Here is a 23,568-nt window from a genome sequence, read left to right as displayed (position 1 = left end):
GTTTTGCTTTTGCTGTAAAGCCTTTTTGAAATCGGACAACGTGGTTCGATTCAGGAGAGGTGTATCTATAAAACGGTGTAAAATAGTCATATGTTTGAGAAATTGAAGTTATAGCATTTATGAGGTTTTGCATTTCGTGCGACGCGATTCCACTGGCTGTTGATTAGGGTGGGACGCAAGCGTCCCACTGGCCCAGAGAGGTTAATGAATTTCCTATAGAGATTAAATGGTTTACCCGCTCCACAGCAAGCTACTTTATCCGCACTTAATTTTTAATGTTTGCCTAAATCATAACAATAAAAAAAGTATATTTCAGAGGTGTAAAAAGGAACAGAAAGGAATGATATAAACCGGTACTTTTTGGGGGTTCGAACCAGTTCAGAACTTTGCTGGTCGGAGCAGTGGAATAGAACAAAAAAAATTATCATTCTGTTCAGAACAAAACGGACTGGTGAATTGAAACTTTTAAATTAACTTTTAAGTTACTATGAAGTGGAAAATGTAGCCGTCTGTAACTGGCCTATTTGCCGACAGCCGGCGCTAATGTAAAACACTGAATAAACATAAATTCCAAAGCAAAGATCTTGGGCCATCTGTATTAACCATCTCAGAGTCGGATTGCTGATCTTGGATCAGGTCCCCTCCATGGCCATGTAATCTTATTCATTGTGCTCTAAAAGGCAGAAATCTGCACCCCGATTGCATGTTGCTTGCTACATAATACAGCACCAGATGGCATATGAAAGGACACAGCCCTCTACTGGCCCCTAGTGGACAGAAACTAGCCTGATTTCAGAATATAAGTCACATGATACTTTCTTGGATTTCTAATAAAGCTCATCAACACAGGTTTTCCATCTTTGAAAACACACAGACACACACCTGATATGTGCGGATCATGTCCTGGCAGTTCTTGCGGATCTGCTCCGTCTCCTCCTTGGCCTGGGTGAGTTTGGCCGTGGTCTCTCGTAGCTTAACTTTAGTCTCCTGTGGTAAGAAGAAGCCAGTGAAGGGTTACAGTTTTTGCATTCACGGACAAGCATTTTGTGAACAATGTCATACATTTTCAAAACACTGTACTCACGACACAGAACTGTGGCTTTTTGCAAAACAGTAAATGTATTTTCAAAATGTAGTTGCCATCAAAAATAAAATGGTACCATTAAAATTGCAAATACATTCCACAAAAGAACACGACTGCCAACAAAAAGATGATCAAACATACATACCACTTGGGTCAAGTTGACAAAACAAAGTTAGCTTGTCTTAATAAAAAAATCCCATTTAAATCAACATTTCTTTGCAGTCAATCAAAAATGCAGTCACACAAATACAACCATCAAAATTTGCAGATTTTTGGTAATTTGGCTACTCTCCTTTTATTCCTATTTCACCAAACAATTTCACAAAGATTATACCGATGGAACAATCACAAACCAATTACAATTACATTGCAGGGGTTGACATTAACGGTTGCCTGATGGCCCGGGGGTAAGGCAAACTGAACAGTCAGGCTGGTGGAATCTGGCAGGTGAAATTTGGTCCCGAAGAAAACCGTTACTTTGCGTTGACTATAGTGTTCTATTTGTTCATGTGCATCACACAATAACAAAGAAACAAGGCAATATATAACACAATAATTCTCCCTACATTGTGTTCATAAAAGCAAAGAGCTTATTTTCATCAGATTAATTTACTTTCATTTTGAACAAAAGCCTGAACACCTAGTTTAAACTCACATATTAAACACAGGGGGGAAAATGTACGCCTGCCAAATGCGGGTAACTTGGTTAAAAGGGGAATAATTTTTGCTTTCTAATGCTGTTAACTGTATGTGTCAACTCCCAATATTAAGGGAATAACCCCCTGTTGAAACGGGAGTATGTGGTGAACAGTGAAAAAGACGCACTAGTTTCGGTAGCTTCCATTTAGCAACTCAAGTGTTTTTCCAATTTAGACAGATAACATATATACATTTTTTTATTTAGCTGTCCAGTGCGCTAGCGGGCTCTAGTGTGCTAGCTAGCCAGTGTGTTTACAGTTTCATGAGCATGCCATGAGAAAAGGCTTGTTGAAAAAATGTAACGTTAAAAAAAAAATTAGAACTCCTCAATAAATGTAAATCTTTTTTCACTCACCAACTAACCCAACTTAATTCTCTGTATCTTTGCATGTCCTCAATGTTGTAAAATAACCATCAAAATTAGACACATCCCCATTGACTAGATCTTTTCCTATATTGTATATGATTTACTAATGATGAATCCATTTACAATTTTGTGCAGTAGTATTACTGATTTCCGGAAACAGTTAACACATTTACAACCTTTTCTCTTCTGATGAAAACAATATGTTGATATTCTTTGAACAAAACACAGTGAATTTTGTATGGCTTCAGAAAGTCTTCACACCCCTTGACTTTTTAGACATTTTGTTGCGTTACAGGCTAAATGTAAAACTGATTAAACAGAGATTTTTGGGGTCACTGGCCTAATTTACAAATTAATAAAATATGAAAAGCTCAAATGTCTTGAGTAAATAAGTATTCAACCCCTTTACTATGGCAAGCCTAAATAAGTTCAGGAGTAAAAATGTGCTTATCAAGTCACATAATAAGTTGCACGGATAGTGGTTTATATTGGCTGCGGCCTCAGGCCCTATGGTGCGAACCTTGGAAAAGTAATTCCGATATCTTCCCCTTCCTATATTAGTAATAGGGATAGACCAAATTATGCAGCTGTATGCAATCTTAAAGCCATATCAATATGTAATCTGTTTCAGGAGTCTAGACGTATGTTGCGGGTCACTACTTCACAAGAGAGCCGTTTGAACGTAATTCTTTTTTTATCAAAATGTTTTTTGGGGCAGAAATGCCTTCTTGAACATGTGAACTTTCATCTGCCTTAATTACAAACTTGTATGCCATCTGTAAATACGAATACAATTGTTAAATTACGAGCCTAATTGGTTAAGACACAGAAAAAGTCAGCAACCTTCCCGCTACCCATGATTGGCTGAGATAATGAGTGGGCTGGACATGCTGAGAGATGAGTTTGGATTGGTCTGCCATATAGAGGGCTTCTGTCTATGTGAGCTGGTCAGTAGGTAATTCTGTCTAACAAGGCTTTCTTTTTTTATGAAACGTGTATTAAAACTTAAAAGACTTGACTATTAGAGGTCAACCGATTTAATCGGCATGGACGATTAATTAGGGCCGATTTGAAGTCTTCATAACAATCTGTAATCTGCCTTTTTGGACACTGATTATGGCTGATTTCATTGCAATCCATGAGGAAACTGCGTGGCAGGCTGACTCCATCGTGGCAGGCGATTGCAGTGTCAAAAGGACCTTGCGGCTGCAATAAGCCAAGGTAAGTTGCTAGTTAAAGCATGCTGTTAGCTAGCTAACATTACGTTTATGATTTGTGTGTAGTAATGATCTCTCAGAATGTCAATTCCGGATTGCTAGTTATAGCCTAATGTTAGCTAGCTAACTAGCTAACATTGAACCTATTTGGTTAACTTTAGCTAGCTATGACAATCGGTTTGTATTGCTAGTATTCTATGGATTAGGATTATGGTTAATTGTTTAAACATGGAGATAGCTAAACAAAAGACCCCAAGTTAAAGCTGACTGTTAGCTAGCTAGCTAACGTTAGATGGCTTTCTCGCTAGCTACGTTTATGATCTGTGTGTAGTAATGTTATTTCAGAATTCCATTTTGCATTGCTAGTTATAGCCTAATGTGGATTAGGATTATGGTTCATTGTTTAGCTAGCATGTCTAAACAAAAGACTCCACTTCGAGAGATGATTACATGACCCATCAAAATAGCCAGGTGTGTCTGACGGCGATTACGGCTATCTATTGTATAATAATGCCAAAATATTTATATCTGGAATTTGTCTTTCAGCATCAGTAGAACACGCCTGACTCTCCTCCGCCAGTCATACAACAAGAATGGTCTAATGCCTCCCATCAAAAATAGAGCTAGCCCAAACAAGGACATGTAACACCTGAAGCATGAGGACTTGCAGCGAGTGGTGAACTTCAACAACTACGCAGAGGATAATGCAATAGGGTTACCAGGAAGCCACCCAGGACACAAACACTTTGATGGAAAGCTGATGCCATCCCATGTGACAAAAGCAGCAGTGTGGCATCTCTACAAGGAATAAATGACAACACTTGGTATGTAAAGCATAAATAACACGTTTTGATTATTTAATTGACCTCCAACATGACTGGCACTACTTTTATTGATCTCACATTATTTCTGTATTTTCCAGAGGTACGTGTAGTCGGGCTGTGTTTTATCATTTTAGGTGTGTTATCACTTCCAGTTTCCAAGATGTTTCAAATCAAATCAAATTGTATTGGTCACATACATGTGTTTAGCATATGTTATTGCGGGTGTAGCGAAATGCTTGTGTTTCTAGCTCCGACAATGCAGTAATATCTAACAATTTCACAACATATACCCAATATACACAAGTCTAAGTAAAGGATTGCAATTAAGAATATATAAATATATGGACGAGAAATGTCAGAGTGGCATAGACTACAATACAGTAGAATAGTATAGAATACAGCATAAACATATGAGAAGAGTAATGCGAGATATGTAAACATTATTAAAGTGACTAGTGTTCCATTTATTAAAGTGGCCAGTGATTTCAAGTCTATGTATATAGGCAGCAGCCTTACTGTGCTAGTGATGGCTATTTAACAGTCTGCCAAATGCAACGGTGATGCGTTGGGCAGACCACACGACCCTCTGGAGAACCCTGCGGTTGCGGGCGATGCAGTTGCTGTACCAAGCGATGATACAACCCGACAGGATGCTCTCGTGCATCTAAAAGTTTGAGGGTTTTAGGTGCCAAGCCAAATTTCTTCAGCCTCTTGAGGTTGAAGAGGCGCTGTTGTGCCTTCTTCACCACACTGTGTGTGGGTGGGTGGACCATTTCAGTTTCTGTATGCGGTATTGTATTTGTATTTATTATGGATCATGCTCTGCACATTTTGAGGTAAGTGAAACTTACCTGATAATGATACATAAAAAATTACGTTTTACATTACTTTTTCTTTTCATTAACTTATCCTAATGTTCTTTTGTTGTTTGCAGGTGCACTATCCTTCTGACGCTATGCAGCCAGGTCCCATCAACTTTTTAACCCATCGGAAGTGCGGCTTGTTCTGTGTCTGCTGTGAAGGAATACCACAACAAGTCAACTACTTGATTGATGAAGGCATGTCATCCAGCAAAGGCAGCAGTGCAGTCATCAACTACATGCACCATTTCTTCACCAACTACGGAGTTGGCGAAACACGTGTGGACCTGAATTGTGATAACTGCAGTGGCCAAAACAAGAACAAGTTTGTGCTCTGGTATTGTACCTGGCGGACCATGCACAAGCTCCACCACAGTCTGGACCTTCACTTCCTGATCACAGGCCACACCAAGTTTGCCCCCGACTGGTGCTTCAGCCTCATCAAGCAGCAGTTCAGAAAGACCAGAGTGAACACTTAGTCTGAGATTGCTGGTGTTGTGAAGGACAGCACTGTGACAGAGGTCAACATCCCACAGCTGGTTGGACTGGAGGATGGTACGGAAAGCTTGACAGCTATGGCTGGCAACAACACCTGACTCCGTACTTCAGGCCGCTGCCACAGTTCAAGCAGTACCAGCACTTCAGGTGAATATAATTTTCCTTGCATTGTATGAGGTTATTCTTCTTATCTAAACTTGGGAGGTTAATTGATGTCTTATTTTTTTTTGTTATTTCCTGTTTTACAGCTTCGATGCTCTGGAGCCTGGTGTTGTTGTCGCCAAGGAGCGTTCGGACTCAGTCGGGACCAGACTTCAGACTATTGCACAACGCTGACATCCTTCCTCCCATAGATGGTCTGCCTGTACAAGCACCACCTGGACTGGACACAGCTGGACAAAAGTATGTTTTTGAGAAGATCAGGGAGTTTTGCGACATAGACGCTATGGACATTACATGCCCTGCACCAAAGTCCAGGGCAGGACAGAAACTGTCTCTCCGAATATAGATTCCCTTGTTCATGCGTGGTTTGGTCAGACCAGTCACCAGTATTATCTGCAGTGCTTCTATTCAAATGAATCTCTCCTAACACAGACGCCATACGTTGCTGCTACTATATTTTATCCTGCTGCTCGGACACTTTTTCCCTGATTTTCTGCATATAACTACCTCATCTATCACTGATATTGTTATTATTCTTGTACATACTGTATATGATTTTATTTATATTGACACTATCTATTTCTGATATTGCTACTATGCAAGTAACCATTTGGCTGTACCGTTTACACCTTCTGTAGAGACCCATCCACTTAGCTAGATGTGGCTGGGGTTTATAGCATTTCTTTCACAAGACCCATCAATTTAGACAAGTGTGTCTGGGTAAGTGTCATCTAAAATGTGCAACATATTTTTATCTGGACACTTTGTTTACCTGGAATCTTTCCTTATTGTAGGCTACTACTTTTACAATGTTTAGTCTTAATCTTTACTACACTACTCCCCGTTTAGCACATGACAATACTTAAAGAGATGGGTGGGGCTGGCTTAAGAGGGTGTGAACAATGTTGAATGGTTGTAGACAAAGGAGAGCTCTCTAGTACGTACTAAAGCACTCAAAGGCCATTTTCTCAAAAGTGAGTTTACAAGTTTGTCAACTTTCAAACCAGAATTACTTTCCCATTGTTCCTCAAAAATGCAGTGCATGATATACCATTTTGTAGCTCTGAGTCTCTACTTTTATCCAATGTAAAAAAAACAACTTCACATTTTTCTACATAAGACCGATTTCAGCCGGTCGGTCACATATCAACCATCAGACAGGGCGTGCAACCGCCTATTGAACGTAAGTTGTTTGAGTAGGAGTTTCCATGTGACTTTAAAAATCGTAAAGGACTTCGGTTGATGCATCTGAACACTATGAGCTTACTTCCTGAAGTGGATTACATCAAGATCTGGGCTACGCAGATGTATCTAGACATTCTGGTATTTACTGAAACTTGGATATCTGGGAATCTTCATGCGTTCAGAGCTGAGAGACAGGGTAGAGGTGGTGGAGTGGCCATTTTTATAACAAATAATTTCTCTGTCTCTTTACTGAAATCCATTTCCCTTGTCCTAATATCTTTAGGACAAGGGAATGTATCCATAGGGGTCTACCATCCTCCCTCGACTAACCTTTGTGCACTCGAGGAGTTAACTAGTTTGTTGTCGTCTTTTACTAAATCAGAAGTTACCACGAGTTACCTAAATTAAGATTGTCTGAAGCTTGCATTTGCCAATCTAAAAAAAAACATGTAATGATCTAAACCTAACCCAGCTGGTGACTAAGCCTACACGCCTCAACCCTAAAGATCCTTTAAAGTCAAATCTTAAGATTTCTGGGCTAACAATGTAAGAAATAATACATAAAAAAACTAAATACTGCAAAGTTTCCTAAGGACTAGAAGCGAGGCGACCCTCTCTGTTGGCGACATCTTGCTCTTCCGATATGCAAAGGTGTCTGACTTTAAAGTAAGTACAGTGTCACATGGTATAGTCTTTATCGATGTATTATGAATGACTTAAGGTGTCTCATTTCAACCAATATATATATTTATTTTTTTACCTTTATTTTAACAGGGAAAACATACATTTTACAAATGTGCCCTGTATGTATGTATGTATGTATGTATGTATGTATGTATGTATGTATGTATGTATGTATGTATGTATGTATGTATGTATGTATGTATGTATGTATGTACACACAATATTTGGGGCGGCAGGTAGCCTAGCGGTTAGAGCGTTGGGCCAGTTTTAGATCAAATCCCCGAGCTGACAAGGTAAAAATCTGTTGTTCGGCCCGTGAACAAGGCAGTTAACACACTGTTCCTAGGCCGTCATTGTAAATAAGAATTTGTTCTTAACTGACTTGCCTAGTTAAATAAAGGTTCAATTAAAAAAAAAGTATAATTATTTAATACCCAAACGGCACTATACTCTTTCTAATTATAGAAATCAAATGTTTACCTGCATGTGACTCCGAAGGAGGATTTAATAAAGTGATGATCCTTTCCCTGCATCTGTAAAGTAGCAGATGCGCCCATCTCTTCATGTACAATTTGATAACTGGTAGGCCTAATATTGTCACTCATCAGATTAGTATAGATTTAATCTAGTCTATAGGCTAACTCGTGTAAAATTAATTTCAGTATAGTTTAGATGTAGTTTCGATGGGCCGGCTGTGCAAGCTGACTGGCATTGTTTGTTTCCCGCTCATTAAGCTTGGTTTTTGTGCAGGCTGTACGTACTTCATTTGTGCCTCATTCACAATTTGACAAGCACTTGATAATGTCTCAAATTTCCTGGCTGCATCCCCTTTGTGTGGCTGTACCAGTGGCCGTTTTGTCCTTGGGCTGAGTATAATAACTATAAATCCTTTCTCCCGGCAGCATGCCGAAGCACCTCTCACTCACATGCCTCTCCATCATGTGATCGGGCCTTCTCACAGGCTACAAGTGAAGACAGACACATCGGGGAAGCAACTGCGTGCGTCCTTATCCAATTCCGAGGCGCATATTGAAGATATTGGAAGAACTGTCCACATTTACTTTTCGTCAGCCTACAAGATGAGTAGGCCTAATGAACAGCAAAAGCACTAGCCTATGTCAATCTACTATCCCTCATAGTACAAAAGTTGGCCCATTCTATTCTGTGCGAGAAATACATATTGCAAACAGTTTGGGACAGTTGTGGGATGCTCTAGATCCCAAATTAATACAACCACTAGCATCAAAAAAACTGTTTTAAGCAATGAGCCTGACACAACAGATCAGAACGTTAAGCTTAAAATGTTGACAAACGATTCGGCTATTTCTACACATTATAAGCGCAGCAATGCACACATGGCAGTAGGCAATAAGGGCAAATGCTCCATTAGCAGGAAAACACTATTCTCAAAAGTGACCACAAATGCATTTATGCATGTAATGCTTTTATTATAAAGGTGCATTTATATGGTGAAAATGGTCATCCCCAAACTTGAAACTCACGCACTGTGTATGTATGCCAGTTAGGCTGTACACTCGTTGTAAAGCAGATTAATGTGCTTCATTTTAAGAAGGTATTTGGCCACTTTAGTTGTGATACAAACCTGATCAAAACATATAGGCCTTAATCTTGTCTTTACATATACTAAATAAGTGTGTGACCTTTGTTTTGATTTAGAATGGACCATTATGCACATGTCTCTGAAATAAACACATGTCATCTATGCACTTAAATAGCAAATGGAGGATGCTTTTCCCATGGTTCATTTTCATGCCAGCCAGGTAGACTATACTGTTGTAAAGAGAAACAATGTGCTTAATACTAGGAAAGTTGATAAATATAGTAGGCCTAGCCTATAGAAAGCTGATGGGATCCTCCTCTTTTTAAATAGAGGCCATCACTCTGTTTTCTCCTGCAATTGCAAAGCCTATAGAAATGTTGTGCAACATGAGCTCATACACTCTCGTGAAGTGTTTGATTAGATTTTCGAGTACATTTACATTGATGTCAGAATGATTAGGGGGACAATAGAGTGCTGAGTAACAGGCAGAGGAGGTTTGGCAGGCTACTAATGACCATCAGCAGCATCATAGCTTGGAGAAGCCTACTTACCGTAACTAAACAGACACCTGGCTCGTGCCTGCCGGTGAGGCGGTAATACAGTCACTGTAACAGCCATAGTAACAGCTTCTTTTTACGATGTAAAATGTAAAAGAGAATGATATCAACCCGCAAGGTGAGCAGTCAAATTATTAACATGAGCGCCAACGCTGATAAATATGCATAACACAAACTCATTACACTATTGTTGTTCTAAATTAAAACAAACTCAACATTCAGTTAGGCCCAATTTAAATGTTATTGTTAACCTGTTGGGGATAGGGGGCAGTATTTGCACGGCCGGATAAAAAACGTACCCGATTTAATCTGGTTATTACTACTGCCCAGAAACTAGAATATGCAAATAATTGTTTGATTTGGATAGAAAACACCCTAAAGTTTCTAAAACTGTTTGAATGGTGTCTGTGAGTATAACAGAACTCATTTGGCAGGCCAAAACCTGAGAAGATTCTGTACAGGAAGTGCCCTCTCTGACCATTTCTTGGCCTTCTACACTCTCGTTATTGAAAACAAAGGATCTCTGCTGTAACGTGACACTTCCTAAGGCTGCCATAGGCTCTCAGAAGGCGCCAGAACGTTGAATGATGACTTTGAAGCCCATGGCTGAAAAACAGTAGCGCATTTGGATAGTGGTCGATCTGAGAACAATGAGACGGGTGCGCGCATGCATGTGAAGAGTCCATTTTAGATTTTGAGTCTTTGAACGGAAAAGGACGTTTCCCGGTCGGAATATTATCGCTATTTTACGAGAAAAATCGCATAAAAATTGATTTTAAACAGCGTTTGACATGCTTCGAAGTACGGTAATAGAATATTTAGAATTTTTTTGTCACGATACGCGTCACCGTTCGGATAGTGTCTTGAACTCAAGAACAAAACAGAGGATATTTGAACAACTATGGATTATTTTGAACCAAAACAACATTTGTGGATGAAGTAGAAGTCCTGGGAGTGCATTCTGACGAAGAACAGCAAAGGTAATCTAATTTTTCTTATAGTAAATCTGAGTTTGGTGAGTGCTAAACTTGGTGGGTGTCAAAATAGCTAGCCCGTGATGGCAAGCTATCTACTCAGAATATTGCAGAATGTGCTTTTGCCAAAAAGCTATTTTAAAATCGGACACCGCGATTGCATAAAGGAGGTCTGTATCTATAATTCTTAAAATAATTATGTTTTTTGTGAACGTTTATCGTGAGTAATTTAGTAAATTCACCGGAAGTTTGCGGTGGGTATGCTAGTTCTGAACGTCACATGCTAATGTAAAAAGCTGTTTTTTGATATAAATATGAACTTGATTGAACAAAACATGCATGTATTGTATAACATAATGTCCTAGGAGTGTCATCTGATGAAGATCATCAAAGGTTAGTGCTGCATTTAGCTGTGGTTTTGGTTTTTGTGACATTATATGCTAGCTTGAAAAATGGGTGTCTGATTATTTCTGGCTGGGTACTCTGCTGACAATCTAATGTTTTGCTTTCGTTGTAAAGCCTTTTTGAAATCGGACAGTGTGGTTAGATTAACGAGAGTCTTGTCTTTAAAATGGTGTAAAATAGTCATATGTTTGAGAAATTGAAGTAATAGCATTTCTAAGGTATTTGAATATCGCGCCACGGGATTCCACTGGCTGTTGAGTAGGTGGGACGATTTCGTCCCACATACCCTAGAGAGGTTAACATCTCTGGGCCAGTGGGACGCTTGCATATGCGTCCCATATGCATAGTATTAGTAGATTTGGATAGAAAACACTCTGAAGTTTCTAAAACTGTTTGAATGATGTCTGTGAGTATAACAGAACTCACATGGCAGGCAAAAACCTGAGAAGATTCCAACCAGGAAGTGGGAAATCTGAGAATTGTAGTTCTTCTTTTGAATCCCTATCAAAACTACAGTGTCTGTGGGGTCACGTTGCACTTCCTAAGGCTTCCATTGGCTGTCAACAGCCTTCAGAAAGTCTTTTCATCTTTCTCCTGTTACTGGGCAGAAAATAGTAGCTCAGTCAATGAGTGGACTGCCTGAGGACAAAGGGCTTGGTGATGTGCGAGTCCTCGAGTGCGCCGTTCCTTCTTTTTCTCCTGGAATGAATACGCTATTGTCCGGTTGGAATATTATCGCATTAAAAATTTTACGTTAAAAATACCCTAAAGATTGATTGTAAACAACGTTTGACATGTTTCTACGAACGGTAATGGAACTATTTGACTTTTTGCCTCTGGTATTGCGCTCGCGCATTATGCCTTAGGATAGTGATCTGAACGCACAAGTCAAAACGGAGGTATTTGGACAAATATGGATTATTTCGAACAAAAATAACATTTCTTGTGGAAGTTGAAGTCCTGGGAGTGCATTCTGACGAAGATCAGCAAAGGTAAGAGAATATTTATAATACTAATTCTGAGTTTCAATATTCAGTCAAAAGTTTGGACACACCTACTCATTATTTTTTACTATTTTCTACAATGTAGAATAATAGTGAAGACATCCAAATGATGAAATTACACATATAGAATCATGTAGTAACCAAAACAAAGTGTTAAAAAAATCAAAATAGATGTTATATTTGAGTAGCCACCCTTTGCCTTGATGACATCTTTGCACACTCTTGGCATTCTCTCAACCAGCTTCACCTGGAATGCATTTCCAACAGTCTTGAAAGGAGTTCCCACATCTGCTGAGCACTTGTTGGCTGCTTTTCCTTCACTCTGTGGTCCAACTCATCCCAAACCATCTCAATTGGGTTTAGGTCGGGTGATTGTGGAGGCCAGGTCATCTGATGGAGCACTCCACCACTCTCCTTGATCAAATAGCCCTTACACAGCCTGGAGATGTGTTGGGTCATTGTCCTGTTGAAAAAAAAAGGATAGTCCCACTAAGCACAAACCAGATGGAATGGCGTATCGCTGCAGAATGCTGTGGTTGCCATGCTGGTTTAGTGTGCCTTGAAATCTAAATAAATCCAAACATTTGACTAGTCTGTACACCAGGCAGTGTCTCCTTGCTCCCTGTGCACGTCAGCCACAGTACAGTGCCTGATGTGCCGTACCATGTCACAAAACAACAAAAGCTGGTGAGTGCGTTGCTGATGTTTTTTGCTTGAGACGTAGAGCCTGCTCTCTCAGTGATGACATTTTGTTTTGATAATCGGACCGTGGCTCGTTCTGTCCCAACGATGTCGTCCTTTCCACTCTCCTGCCTCTCACCTTTTAATTTGGTGGTGGCACGGGCACCTGCTCAGTGCGCATCGTTCACGCTTTTTAGCGCTTAGGCCTCGGAGGTGTAGGTTCAGGCTGTGGCTCAGAATCAGAATAATAGTTATCAGAGATGTTATTATTAATGTCTTCCCCACCTTCTGAGTCGTTTTCATTTAGATCTTGTAACAGTGCTAACGCAGCATGTGTATCCATCAAGTGTTATTTATGTGTTAATTTGTGATGCTATCCTTGATATGATCCTGCTAATGTCATATGCACATGTGCGCACATGCACCTATCTATCCAACATTATCATGATTTGCTATAATATATATTATACTTTAGTAATCCACAATGACCTGGTGATGTAAAATTCTAATAATTACATTATCTTCAATATTCCTACAGATACCTTGCAACTGGAGATCCCTTCAAAATGATTGCCTACAGTTACCGTGTACAGTGGTTCCTCCTTTAAAAGTTGTGAGCTTGCACCGCAGGACTTAGAGGTACCTAGCGTCAGGGCTTCATTGCTCTAGACCACCACAAGGGGGAGTTAGAGCACTCATTATGCATTTCGGTCTCAAGGTTTTTATATGACCAATCATATAGAGTGGTCCCAATTACGATTTTTTGACGTGAGCCACCCGTCCCTGGGTGAAGATGGCTGACAAAATGTACAATTGAGAGGAATGTTAGTTAATGTAGAGACAAATGTTTGTGTATATATTTTTTTGTCAAAGTTAACTTGCTAAATAGCGATTTTCATAAATTATCTTACTAGCTAACATTAGCCAGCTAGCTTGTGTTGGGAGTGTTGTTTAATGTTTTAGGGACTCCTGAGAAAACCAGCAAACCAGGCTCTCGTCTTGTTAAACAGTGGATGTAAAGAATCTAGCTAGCTAAAGCATTTATCGCAAACTGAATGTACAATTGTGTAAGCTTGCCTTGCAATGCAGCTGAAGTAACATAGCTAGCTAACTATGTACTTGCTTATTGTTTAGTAGAGGATACAAATAACTGTATGCCTATGGATGTGTAGCTAGCACAGTTGACACCATCGAGGTGCGGATGTTTACTTTCTACAAAAGTAGTTTTTTTTCCCCAGTTTCGTCCGACGAACAGATTGTAGTTATAAAATGAAAAATAAAAAGGGATACATTTTTCATGGAATATTAAGCATCACTCCAGTCAAAACAGACTCTGCGAACGTTCGATTCCATTAATTTGCTATGGGCTCACACTATTGTTCCAGTTTAGCCAACGTTCTTAACCTATTTGGGCTGGGGGACAGTATATTAACGTTCGGATGAAAAGTGTGCCCAGAGTAAACTGCCTGCTACTCAGGCCCAGAAGCTAAGATATGCATAAGTTTATGTTTGTTTGAATGATGTCTGTGAGTATAACAGAACTCATATGGCAGGCTTTCGACCTGAGAAAAATTCAACCAGGAAGTGGGAAATCTGAGGTTTGTAGTTTAAGTGATTGCCTATCCAATATACAGTGTAAATTTGGTCAGATTGCACTTCCTAAGGCTTCCACTAGATGTCAACAGTCTTTAGAACGCTGTTTCAGGCTTCAATTGTGAAAGGGGAGTGAATAAGAGCTGTTTGAACCAATGGTCTGGCTGAAAGCCTTTAGTTTAGTCACGCGCGCTGCCGTGGGCATGAGCTCCGTTCCCTCTCATTTCTAAAGACAAAGGAATTGTCCAGTTGGAATATTATTGAAGATTTATGATAAAAACATCCTGAAGATTGATTCTATACATCGTTTGACATGTTTCTACAAACTGTAATGGAATTTTTTTACTTTTCGTCTGGACTTAGTACCCGCGCCTTGTGCATTTGGAATAGTGAACTAAACGCGTGAACAAAAAGGAGGTATTTGGACATAAATTATGGACTTTATCGAACAAAACAAACATTTATTCTTGAACTGGGAATTCTGGGAGTGCATTCCGATGAAGATCATCAAAGGTAAGTGAATATTTATAACACTATTTCTGACTTTTGTTGACTCCACAACATGGCGGGTATCTGTATGGCTTGTTTTGGTGGCTGAGCGCTGTACTTAGATTATCGCATGGTGTGCTTTCACCGTAAAGCTTGTTTGAAATCTGACACAGCGGTTGCATTAAGGAAAAGTTTATCTTTAATTCAATGCATAACACTTGTATCTTTCATCAACGTTTATGATGAGTATTTCTGTAAATTGATGTGGCTCTGCAAAATCACTGGTTGTTTTGGAAGCAAAACATTAATGAACATAACGCGCCAATGTAAACTGAGATTTTTGGATATAAATATGAACTTTATCGAACAAAACATACATGTATTGTGTAACATGAAGTCTTATGAGTGCCATCTGATGAAGATCATCAAAGGTTAGTGATTAATTTTATCTCTATTTCTGCTTTTTGTGACTCCTCTCTGGCTGGAAAACGGCTGTATGTTTTTTTGTGACTAGGCGCTGACCTAACATAATCGCATGGTATGCTTTCACCGTAAAGCCTTTTTGAAATCGGACACTGTGGTTGGATTAACAAGAAGTCCATCTTTAAAATGGTGTATAATACTTGTCTGTTTGAGGAATTTTAATTATGAGATTTCTGTTGTTTGAATTTGGCGCCCTGCACTTTCACTGGCTGTTGTCAAATCGATCCCGTTAACGGGATTTGATCCCTAAGAAGTTTTAAGCAATTTTTCAGCCTTGGGTGAACTTTGACTCATTCTATTGTCCAGCCTATAGATAGCCAGAACGAATTTACGAAAGCACCCGAATGTTCATTGAGAAAGCACAACGACTATACCATTTAGCTAAGCTAAGAATGACGAGAATAATCAAGTCAATTAACGTTGGGTAGTTAGTTAGCCTATAGTTAATATACTGATGTATAACTACTAACGTTAGGTAGCTAGCTAACATACCAGTACATACAGTACTGCTGTAATGATATGCAATGTGGTTCGTAAGGACAGCGTAGCTAACAAATTGGCAGCCAACATAACATGTAAGGTACCTTATTTGAAAAGTCATTACTTTATTACATTGAGAAGCAGGCTACCCCTTGGTCGTTAGGGCAAATCTTGTCTGTGATAGGAGGGGGGGTTTTCACACCTAGCTCGGCTTTTAGACTATTCTTTAGTAAAGGTTGAATAGTATATTGTTCTGCTATTAGCCCCCCTACCCAATTATGCAACAAATTGTTGTTCCCATCTCATTCGTTTCCCTCTTCCACGCGTCATCATTCTTCTCCTGAGTGGCTCGCTTGTGGGTGTGCTGGTAGGAGATGGCAGCATCTTCGGTTGCGTGGCAAGAATTCCGCATTAAGTAGCACTATTGCATAGTTACAATGTGTAATCATTGATGTCCCAGAAGCGGTAAACACTGTTGAAGTGTATAATTGTAATACATACATGCAGACACAGCATCATTCAAATAATGAAGTTTGATATGACTGAAAAATAATGTCTCAAAGAGATTCATACCTGAACTGCACCTTATTTGCCAAGGAAGAGTACATGATCAGTGAATATATTCAATGTACAGGCTACAATGTGGGAATCTCATGCGTGGTAATAACTACAATACATGTATATAGGACTTGCATCCTAGGCACAATACAATTATTATATTCTACTCTATCCATATGTAACAGTATAGCTTCCGTCCCTCTCCTCGCCCCTACCTGGGCTCGAACCAGGGACCCTATGCACACATCGACAACAGCCACCCTCGAATCATCGTTACCCATCGATCCACAAAACCCGCTGATTTTGAAGAGCAAGGGGAACAACTACTTCAAGGTCTCAGAGTGAGTGACGTCACCGATTGAAACGCGATTAGCGTGCACTCTGCTAACTAGCTGGCCATTTCACACCGGTTACACCCGACTTGAAAAAAACAAAATATACACAGTGAGATATTTGGCGAAATACACCGGCATGCCTCTCCATAGGAAAACAATGGGGGGTGCTCAGCGTTCCAAGGGCAAAAAGTATTTTGGGGCTAGCATTTGATGACAACTGAGCTAGCTGCCCAGGCTTACACAATTAGAAAGAGGAGATTCTCATGAATAAAATGGCGTCCGACTTGAAAAAAATCAAAATATACACATTGCGAGATATTTGGGGAAATAAACAGACATGCCTATATTTCCCCCATAGGAAACAATGGGATGACCGTGAGCAGGTCTCATTGCCAACAATAGCAAAGCAGGCATTGTGACGTTGAACAATAAGCTGGGAATAGAACGTTCGGAAGGCGAATTGGTGCCACGGTGCTCAATAGAACTAATAGGAGCTAGCAGGGTGAAAAATGCACTAAAATAAGGCCTGTTTTTTCGCGATTACTTCAAAACGACAGCAAGCAGCTGGGAAATATGGTCATATTATGAAACTGGGCTCCACGGCGGATGCAATAAACTTGTTCTTATCAGAAAATAACGTTGTTTAAAATTTCATGTGTCTAGCCTACTATCTACACGGATTTCAGAACACACTCATCTGAGTGTACCAGAACGCAGAATATCAGAGCACAGTAGCCTAATAAACAAATAACCACATTGTGTTAAAAAAACAAAATAGGAGGAGAAAAAAAAAACTTTCAAAATGCAGATGTTGATTTAGTTATGGATCCATAACAAATTACTAGGTGAATAAATATCACTGATTTAAAGAAATATTGGAACAAAGTTGTCTCATGAAGGCAAACAATTTAGAATCCTCCAATCCTGTAACCTACTCCCAACAATCACGTTGTACAGCACCATATTTTCCATTCCATCCAACGGAAACCCTTCGGGTTTTGTTTTTCTCTGAATGGAAAAACCATAATATTAATCGAATTAATTAAGCCAAATTTCTTAAAATCAGTCCTATATACCATGTTCTTACAAAAAAGGTTTTAAATTCTCTAGTACGGCCAATATTGAAGACTATCAAATGCTTCTCAAAGATACCCTCTGGTGGTCAAACTAGCACTAACTAGCATTAATGGTAACAATGGCTGATTATTAAATGACGTGCCACAGAATGCTGTGGCAGCACACAGGAGGAACCACTGTAGGGCACTGCACGGTTGGGTGACCAGGGCCATCTGAGACTGCCTCCTGGGGGAATTTGGGCTTGTGAAGGCTACCTGTGTCCTGCATAACTTCATGGACACGAGGACCAGGAGAGAATCTGCATCTCGCTGCCGTGTGCCTGAGGAAAGGTCTGCTGCTCTGCAGGATGTTTCAAGGATGGGGTCCACCAATGCAGTAAGAGAGGCAATCCATGTGCGGGAGATCTTCACCTCCTATTTCTTCAAAGAGGGTGATGTTCCCTGGCAACACCATAGACTATACTATGCACAACCAAAGGCTCTTTTAAGAGCCATCCACATTGCAATAAGAGTATTCTTCCATTTACTTAGCTTAGCTATGTCAACTGCAGTTATTCAATTCACCGTTTCTCTCCCTTTGATTTTTACTTCTCAGGTGAGGGTGCTGTTTAGGTACAAAAACAAAACATGCTCTTAAAACTACTTTAGGATTGGTGGGTCCCCTGCGGGACGGTTGAGCTAACGTAGGCTAATGGGATTAGCATGAGGTTGTAAGTAACAAGAACATTTCCCAGGAGAGACATGACTGATATTGGCAGAAAGCTTAAATTCATGCTAATCTAACTGCACTGTCCAATTTACAGTAGCTATTACAGTGAAATAATACCATGCTATTGTTTGAGGAGAATGCACAGTTTTGAACATGAAAAGCTATTAATAAACAAATTAGGCACATTTGGGCAGTCTTGATACAAAATCTTTTACAGAAATGCAATGTTTCATTGGATCAGCATAAAACTTTGCACATACACTGCTGCCATATAGTGGACAATATCTAAATTGCACCTGGGCTGGAATAATACATTATGGCCTTTCTTGCATTTCAAAACAGTACAAAAAAAAGTTTTTTTTTCTTTGTATTATCTTTTACCAGATCTAATGTGTTATATTCTCCTACATTCCTTTCACATTTCCACAAAGTTCAAAGTGTTTCCTTTCAAATGGTACCACAAAAATGCATATCCTTGCTTCAGAGCCTGAGCTACAGGTAGTTAGATTTGGGTATGTAATTTTAGGCGACATTTGAAAAAAAGAGTGTGGTAGCAGGATTACAAGATTGTTATATTTATGCACCAAATGGTTGTTTTATGAAATAGAATAAGGCTCTTAGGACTCTCTCTCTCTCCCTTTCTGAATTAACTGAGAGGAGTCTTTTGAAGCTTGGGCTGGCAACTGTTAAAGAGACGGTTTCCACTCTAGCTTCCTGCAGTTAGTCTGGACGTATGGTCAAGGAAAATGGGTTTTGCTAGAGATAGCTTGAACTGACAACGGCTTGGTGATAAAAACCTAAAGTTGGCATTACATAGACAAGATGTGGTGTGTGTGTGTGACCCGAGAGTGAGAGAGCCTGGAAGAGTTTAGAACAATGCCTCATTGTCTCATCATCCTGGCATCTGGGAAACTAAGCCGGGTTGGGGGTAAAACAATATCCCGTGCAGATAACCAGGAGATGGACCAAGGTGGCTTATGGGAAGGTTGGGACCAGGCTGACTAAGCATTTTTAGGTCCTAAATAATATCTGTTTTTTCATTATCAGTTAGGCTCTCGGCCCTACACATCAAGACTGTTGGGTCGATGGTTTCATTATTGCAATAATTAATCAATATTGAATAAAGTTGATTGTTTGAAGAAATTACTAAATCTTTCTCACTTGAATAGAATATTCCACCACAAGAGTCACACATTAAAACAATTAGACACCCTATAACCCACACCTACACACTCGTGTACCAATATGATTGATGGATTGTGTTGTGCAGGAAGCAGGCTCAGGTGTATGACTGTGGCTCCTTCCACCTTCAAAGAATAGGCAAGAGGACCAACCATGGAGAATAGTGAGACACTTAATTATTTCTATAACTACACTATATTGTTTGTCCTCGTGTGTCTGTGCATGTTTTTCAGTATAAAGTACTCTGCTGCCACTTAGTGTGGACACCAGATGAGGCCACACACACATTCCTGTGGAAAAACCATCTCTTCAACTACCATATTTTCAAAATAGTCTCTCTCCTTCACTTCATCCCTCTCCCCCCTTCTCCCTAAATCCTATAGGTTATATCAGCTGTGTCGGTGAACCCTCAGGCATCTGAAGTGACTTAATAGCATGATCAGAGGTGAGAGGTTAGGGTAGTAGTCCCACAGTTAATGTGGGAGTAGTCCCACACTTCCTGATGATTATGATGACTGACAGTGTTAGGATAAAAAAAATATATATATAAACAAGGCTTAATCATGTTCTCTCTCTGTCTCCATTTGTCTCTCGTCTGCAGGTATGTTTTGATGTGAGAGAGGATGCCAACCCCCAGTCCCGTCATCGCCACCTCACCCGCTCTTAAAACCTGTTTGGGATAGGGCTTCCGCTAGCGGAACATTTCAACAACATCCGGTGAAATTGCAGAGCTCGAAATTAAAAATGTTTTATTATAAATATTTAACTTTCGTGCAATACACCAAATTAAAGCTTAACTTCTTGTTCATCTAGCCACCGTGTCAGATTTCAAAAAGGCTTTACAGCGAAAGCAAACCATGCAATTATCTGAAGACAGCACCCCATCAAACAAACACATGACAATCACATTTCAACCCGCCAGGCGCGACACAAAACTCAGAAATAACGATATAATTCATGCCTTACCTTTGAAGAACTTCTTCTGTTGGCACTCCAATATGTCCCATAAACATCACAAAGGGTCCTTTTTTGTTCGATTAATTCCGTCGTTATATCTCCAAAATGTCCATTTATTTGGCGCGTTTGATTGAGAAAAACACCGGTTCCAACTCACCCAGCATGACTACAAAATATCTAATAAGTTACCTGTAAACGCTGTCCAAACATTTCAAACAACTTTCTTAATCCAACTTTAGGCATTTTAAAATGTAAATAAATCAATAAAATTTAAGAGGGGATAAACTGTGTTAGCGCGTGACCTGGAGCACACATCAAAACAGTATAGTCCACTCAGCTGGACCCTCGTTCTAAAAAGCCGTACTTCTTCATTTCTCTAAAGAAAAACATCAACCAATTTCTAAAGACTGTTGACATCTCGTGGAAGCAATAGGAACTGCAACCAAGTGCCACAGAAATCTAGGTTCCCATAGAAACCTAATGGAAAACAGTCACCTCAAAAAATTATTTTCCTGGCTGATTTGTCATTGGGGTTTCACCTGCCAAATAAATTCTGTTATACTCACAGACATTATTTTAACAGTTTTAGAAACTTTAGAGTGTTTTCTATCCACATTTACCAATATTATGCATATCCTAGCTTCTGGGCCTGAGTAGCAGGCAGTTTACTTTGGGCACGCTTTTCATCCGGATGTGAAAATGCTGCCCCCTATCCCAAACAAGTTAAGGTAGTGTCGGCCCCTAGTTGGCCCGAAGGTTGGTTAGGACACACCACAAGAGACACTATTATGTAATTGTGATGCACTGAGAGAATAGTATGTTTAGCAGCACTGCTCCTCTGTTCTTACCTCTTTCCTTTTCTTTCTTTTACACCTCTCTCCCCACCTCCTCCTTCTTCCTCTGTTTTTTATCATGCACACCAGATGTGCATTGAAGTACAGATTTAACTTGTATTCATTAAATTACAATTATAATATTTATAATGCAGGTACATATTTACAACACTTGGATAATTAACTTTATTCAATAAAGCGTTTCACATTCCCTACTCTTTGAAATTCTCTCATTTGATGAAACACTACACCTCTCCTGTGTTTATCAGATCAATGCAGATGAAGGGAATTAGATATTAAGATTAACCGGATTTAGAGTATTTACATGACACATAGGAAGTGTAGTGTACTGTTTTTAAAATTCTATTTCTATATATATGAATTACAAATCTGCCTTAAGCTAGTTAAATCATGTTTCTAGTCTATTGCATAGTTACAATGTGTAACCATTGATGTCCCAGGACCAGGATTGGTAAACACTGTTGAAGTGTGTAATTATAATACATTCATGCAGACACAGCATCACTCAAATACTGGAGTTTGATACTCCTGGTATTGGATATGACTGGAAAATAATCTCAAAAGACATTCATTCCTGAATTGCATATTTATTTGCCAAGGTAGAATACATAATCAATGAATATATTCAATGTACAGGCTCCAATGTGGAGATCTAATGCTTCGTAATAACTAAATGTGTATACACGACTTGCATCCTTGTCACAATAAAGTTATATTACAGTGCCTTCGGAAAGTACTCAGACCCCTTGGTTTTTTCCACATTTTGTTACGTTACAGTCTTATTCTAAAATGGATTTAAAAAATAAACTTTTTTACAAATCTTTGCAAACGTATAAAAAAGGTAAAACTGAAATACCTTATTTACATAAGTATTCAGACACTTTGCTATGAGACTCAATATTGAACTCAGGTGTATCCTGTTCCCATGGAGATGTTTCCTTGAGATGTTTCTACAATTTGTGTGGTAGATTCAATTGATTGGACATGATTTGGAAAGGCACACACCTGTCTATATAAGATCCCACAGTTGACAGTGCATGTCAGTGTAAAAACCAAGCCATGAGGTCCAAGGAATTGTCCAGTTCCCAGACAGGATTGTGTCAAGGCACAGATCTGGTGAAGGGTACCAACACATTTCTGAAGCATTAAAGGTCCAAGAACGCAGTGGCCTCCATTCTTAAATGGAAGAAATTTTGGAACCACCAAGACTCTTCCTAGAGCTGGCCGCCCGGCCAAACTGAGCAATCGGGGGAGAAGGGCCTTGGTCAGGGAGGTGACCAAGAACCCAATGGTCACTCTGATAGAGCTCCATAGTTCCTCTGAGATGGGAGAACATTCCAGAAGGACAACCATCTCTACAGCACTCCACCAATTATGCCTTTATGGTAGAGTGGCCAGACGGAAGCCACTCCTCAGTAAAAGGAACATGACAGCCTGCTTGGAGTTTGCCAAAAGGCACTGAAAGGACTCTCAGAACATGAGAAACCAGATTCTCTGATCTGATGAAATGAAGATTTAACTCTTTGGCCTGAATGCCAAACGTCACATCTGGAAGAACCCTGGAACCATCCCTACGGTGAAGCATGGTGGTGGCAGCATCATGCTGTAGAAATGTTTTTCAGCGACAGGAAGACTAGTTAGGATCGAGGAAAAGATGAATGGAGCAAAGTACAGAGAGGTCCTTGATAAAAACCTGCTCCAGAGCGCTCCAGACCTCAGACTGGGGCGAAGGTTCACCTTCCAACAGGACAATGACCATAAGCACACAACCAAGACACCTCAGGAGTGGCTTTGGGACAAGTCTCAATGTCCTTGAGTGGTCCAGCCAGAGCTTGAACCTGATCGACCATCTCTGGAGAGGCCTAAAAATAGCTGTGCAGCAACGCTCCCCATCCAACCTGACAGAGCTTGAGAGGATCTGCAGAGAAGAACAGGAGAAACTCCCCAAATACAGGTGTGCCAAGCTTGTAGCATCATACCCTAGAAGACTCGATTCTGTAATTGCTGCCAAAGGGGCTTCAACAAAGTACTGAGTAAAGGGTCTGAATAATTATATAAATGTTATAGCGTGTAGATTGATGAGGGGGACA

The 23,568-nt window shown here is 39.8% G+C and overlaps 1 protein-coding gene across 3 annotated transcripts in view; it reads right to left on the bottom strand.

Annotated features, from left to right (window-relative positions):
• The window catches only part of ccdc186 (coiled-coil domain-containing protein 186), a 157,095-nt gene that overhangs the window by 60,418 nt on the left and 73,109 nt on the right, over positions 1 to 23,568 (bottom strand). For all 3 annotated transcript variants that reach the window (XM_029764179.1, XM_029764180.1, XM_029764181.1), the window contains one exon: positions 883 to 987. In XM_029764179.1, the coding sequence (XP_029620039.1) occupies positions 883 to 987 (105 nt within the window). The remainder of the gene's footprint in view (positions 1 to 882; positions 988 to 23,568) is intronic.

Source organism: Salmo trutta, chromosome 10 (assembly GCF_901001165.1).
Source record: "Salmo trutta chromosome 10, fSalTru1.1, whole genome shotgun sequence".
Taxonomy (NCBI): domain Eukaryota; kingdom Metazoa; phylum Chordata; class Actinopteri; order Salmoniformes; family Salmonidae; genus Salmo; species Salmo trutta.
The sequence above is the reverse complement of the archived record's forward strand: the minus strand, read 5'-3'. Positions and strand labels throughout refer to the sequence as shown.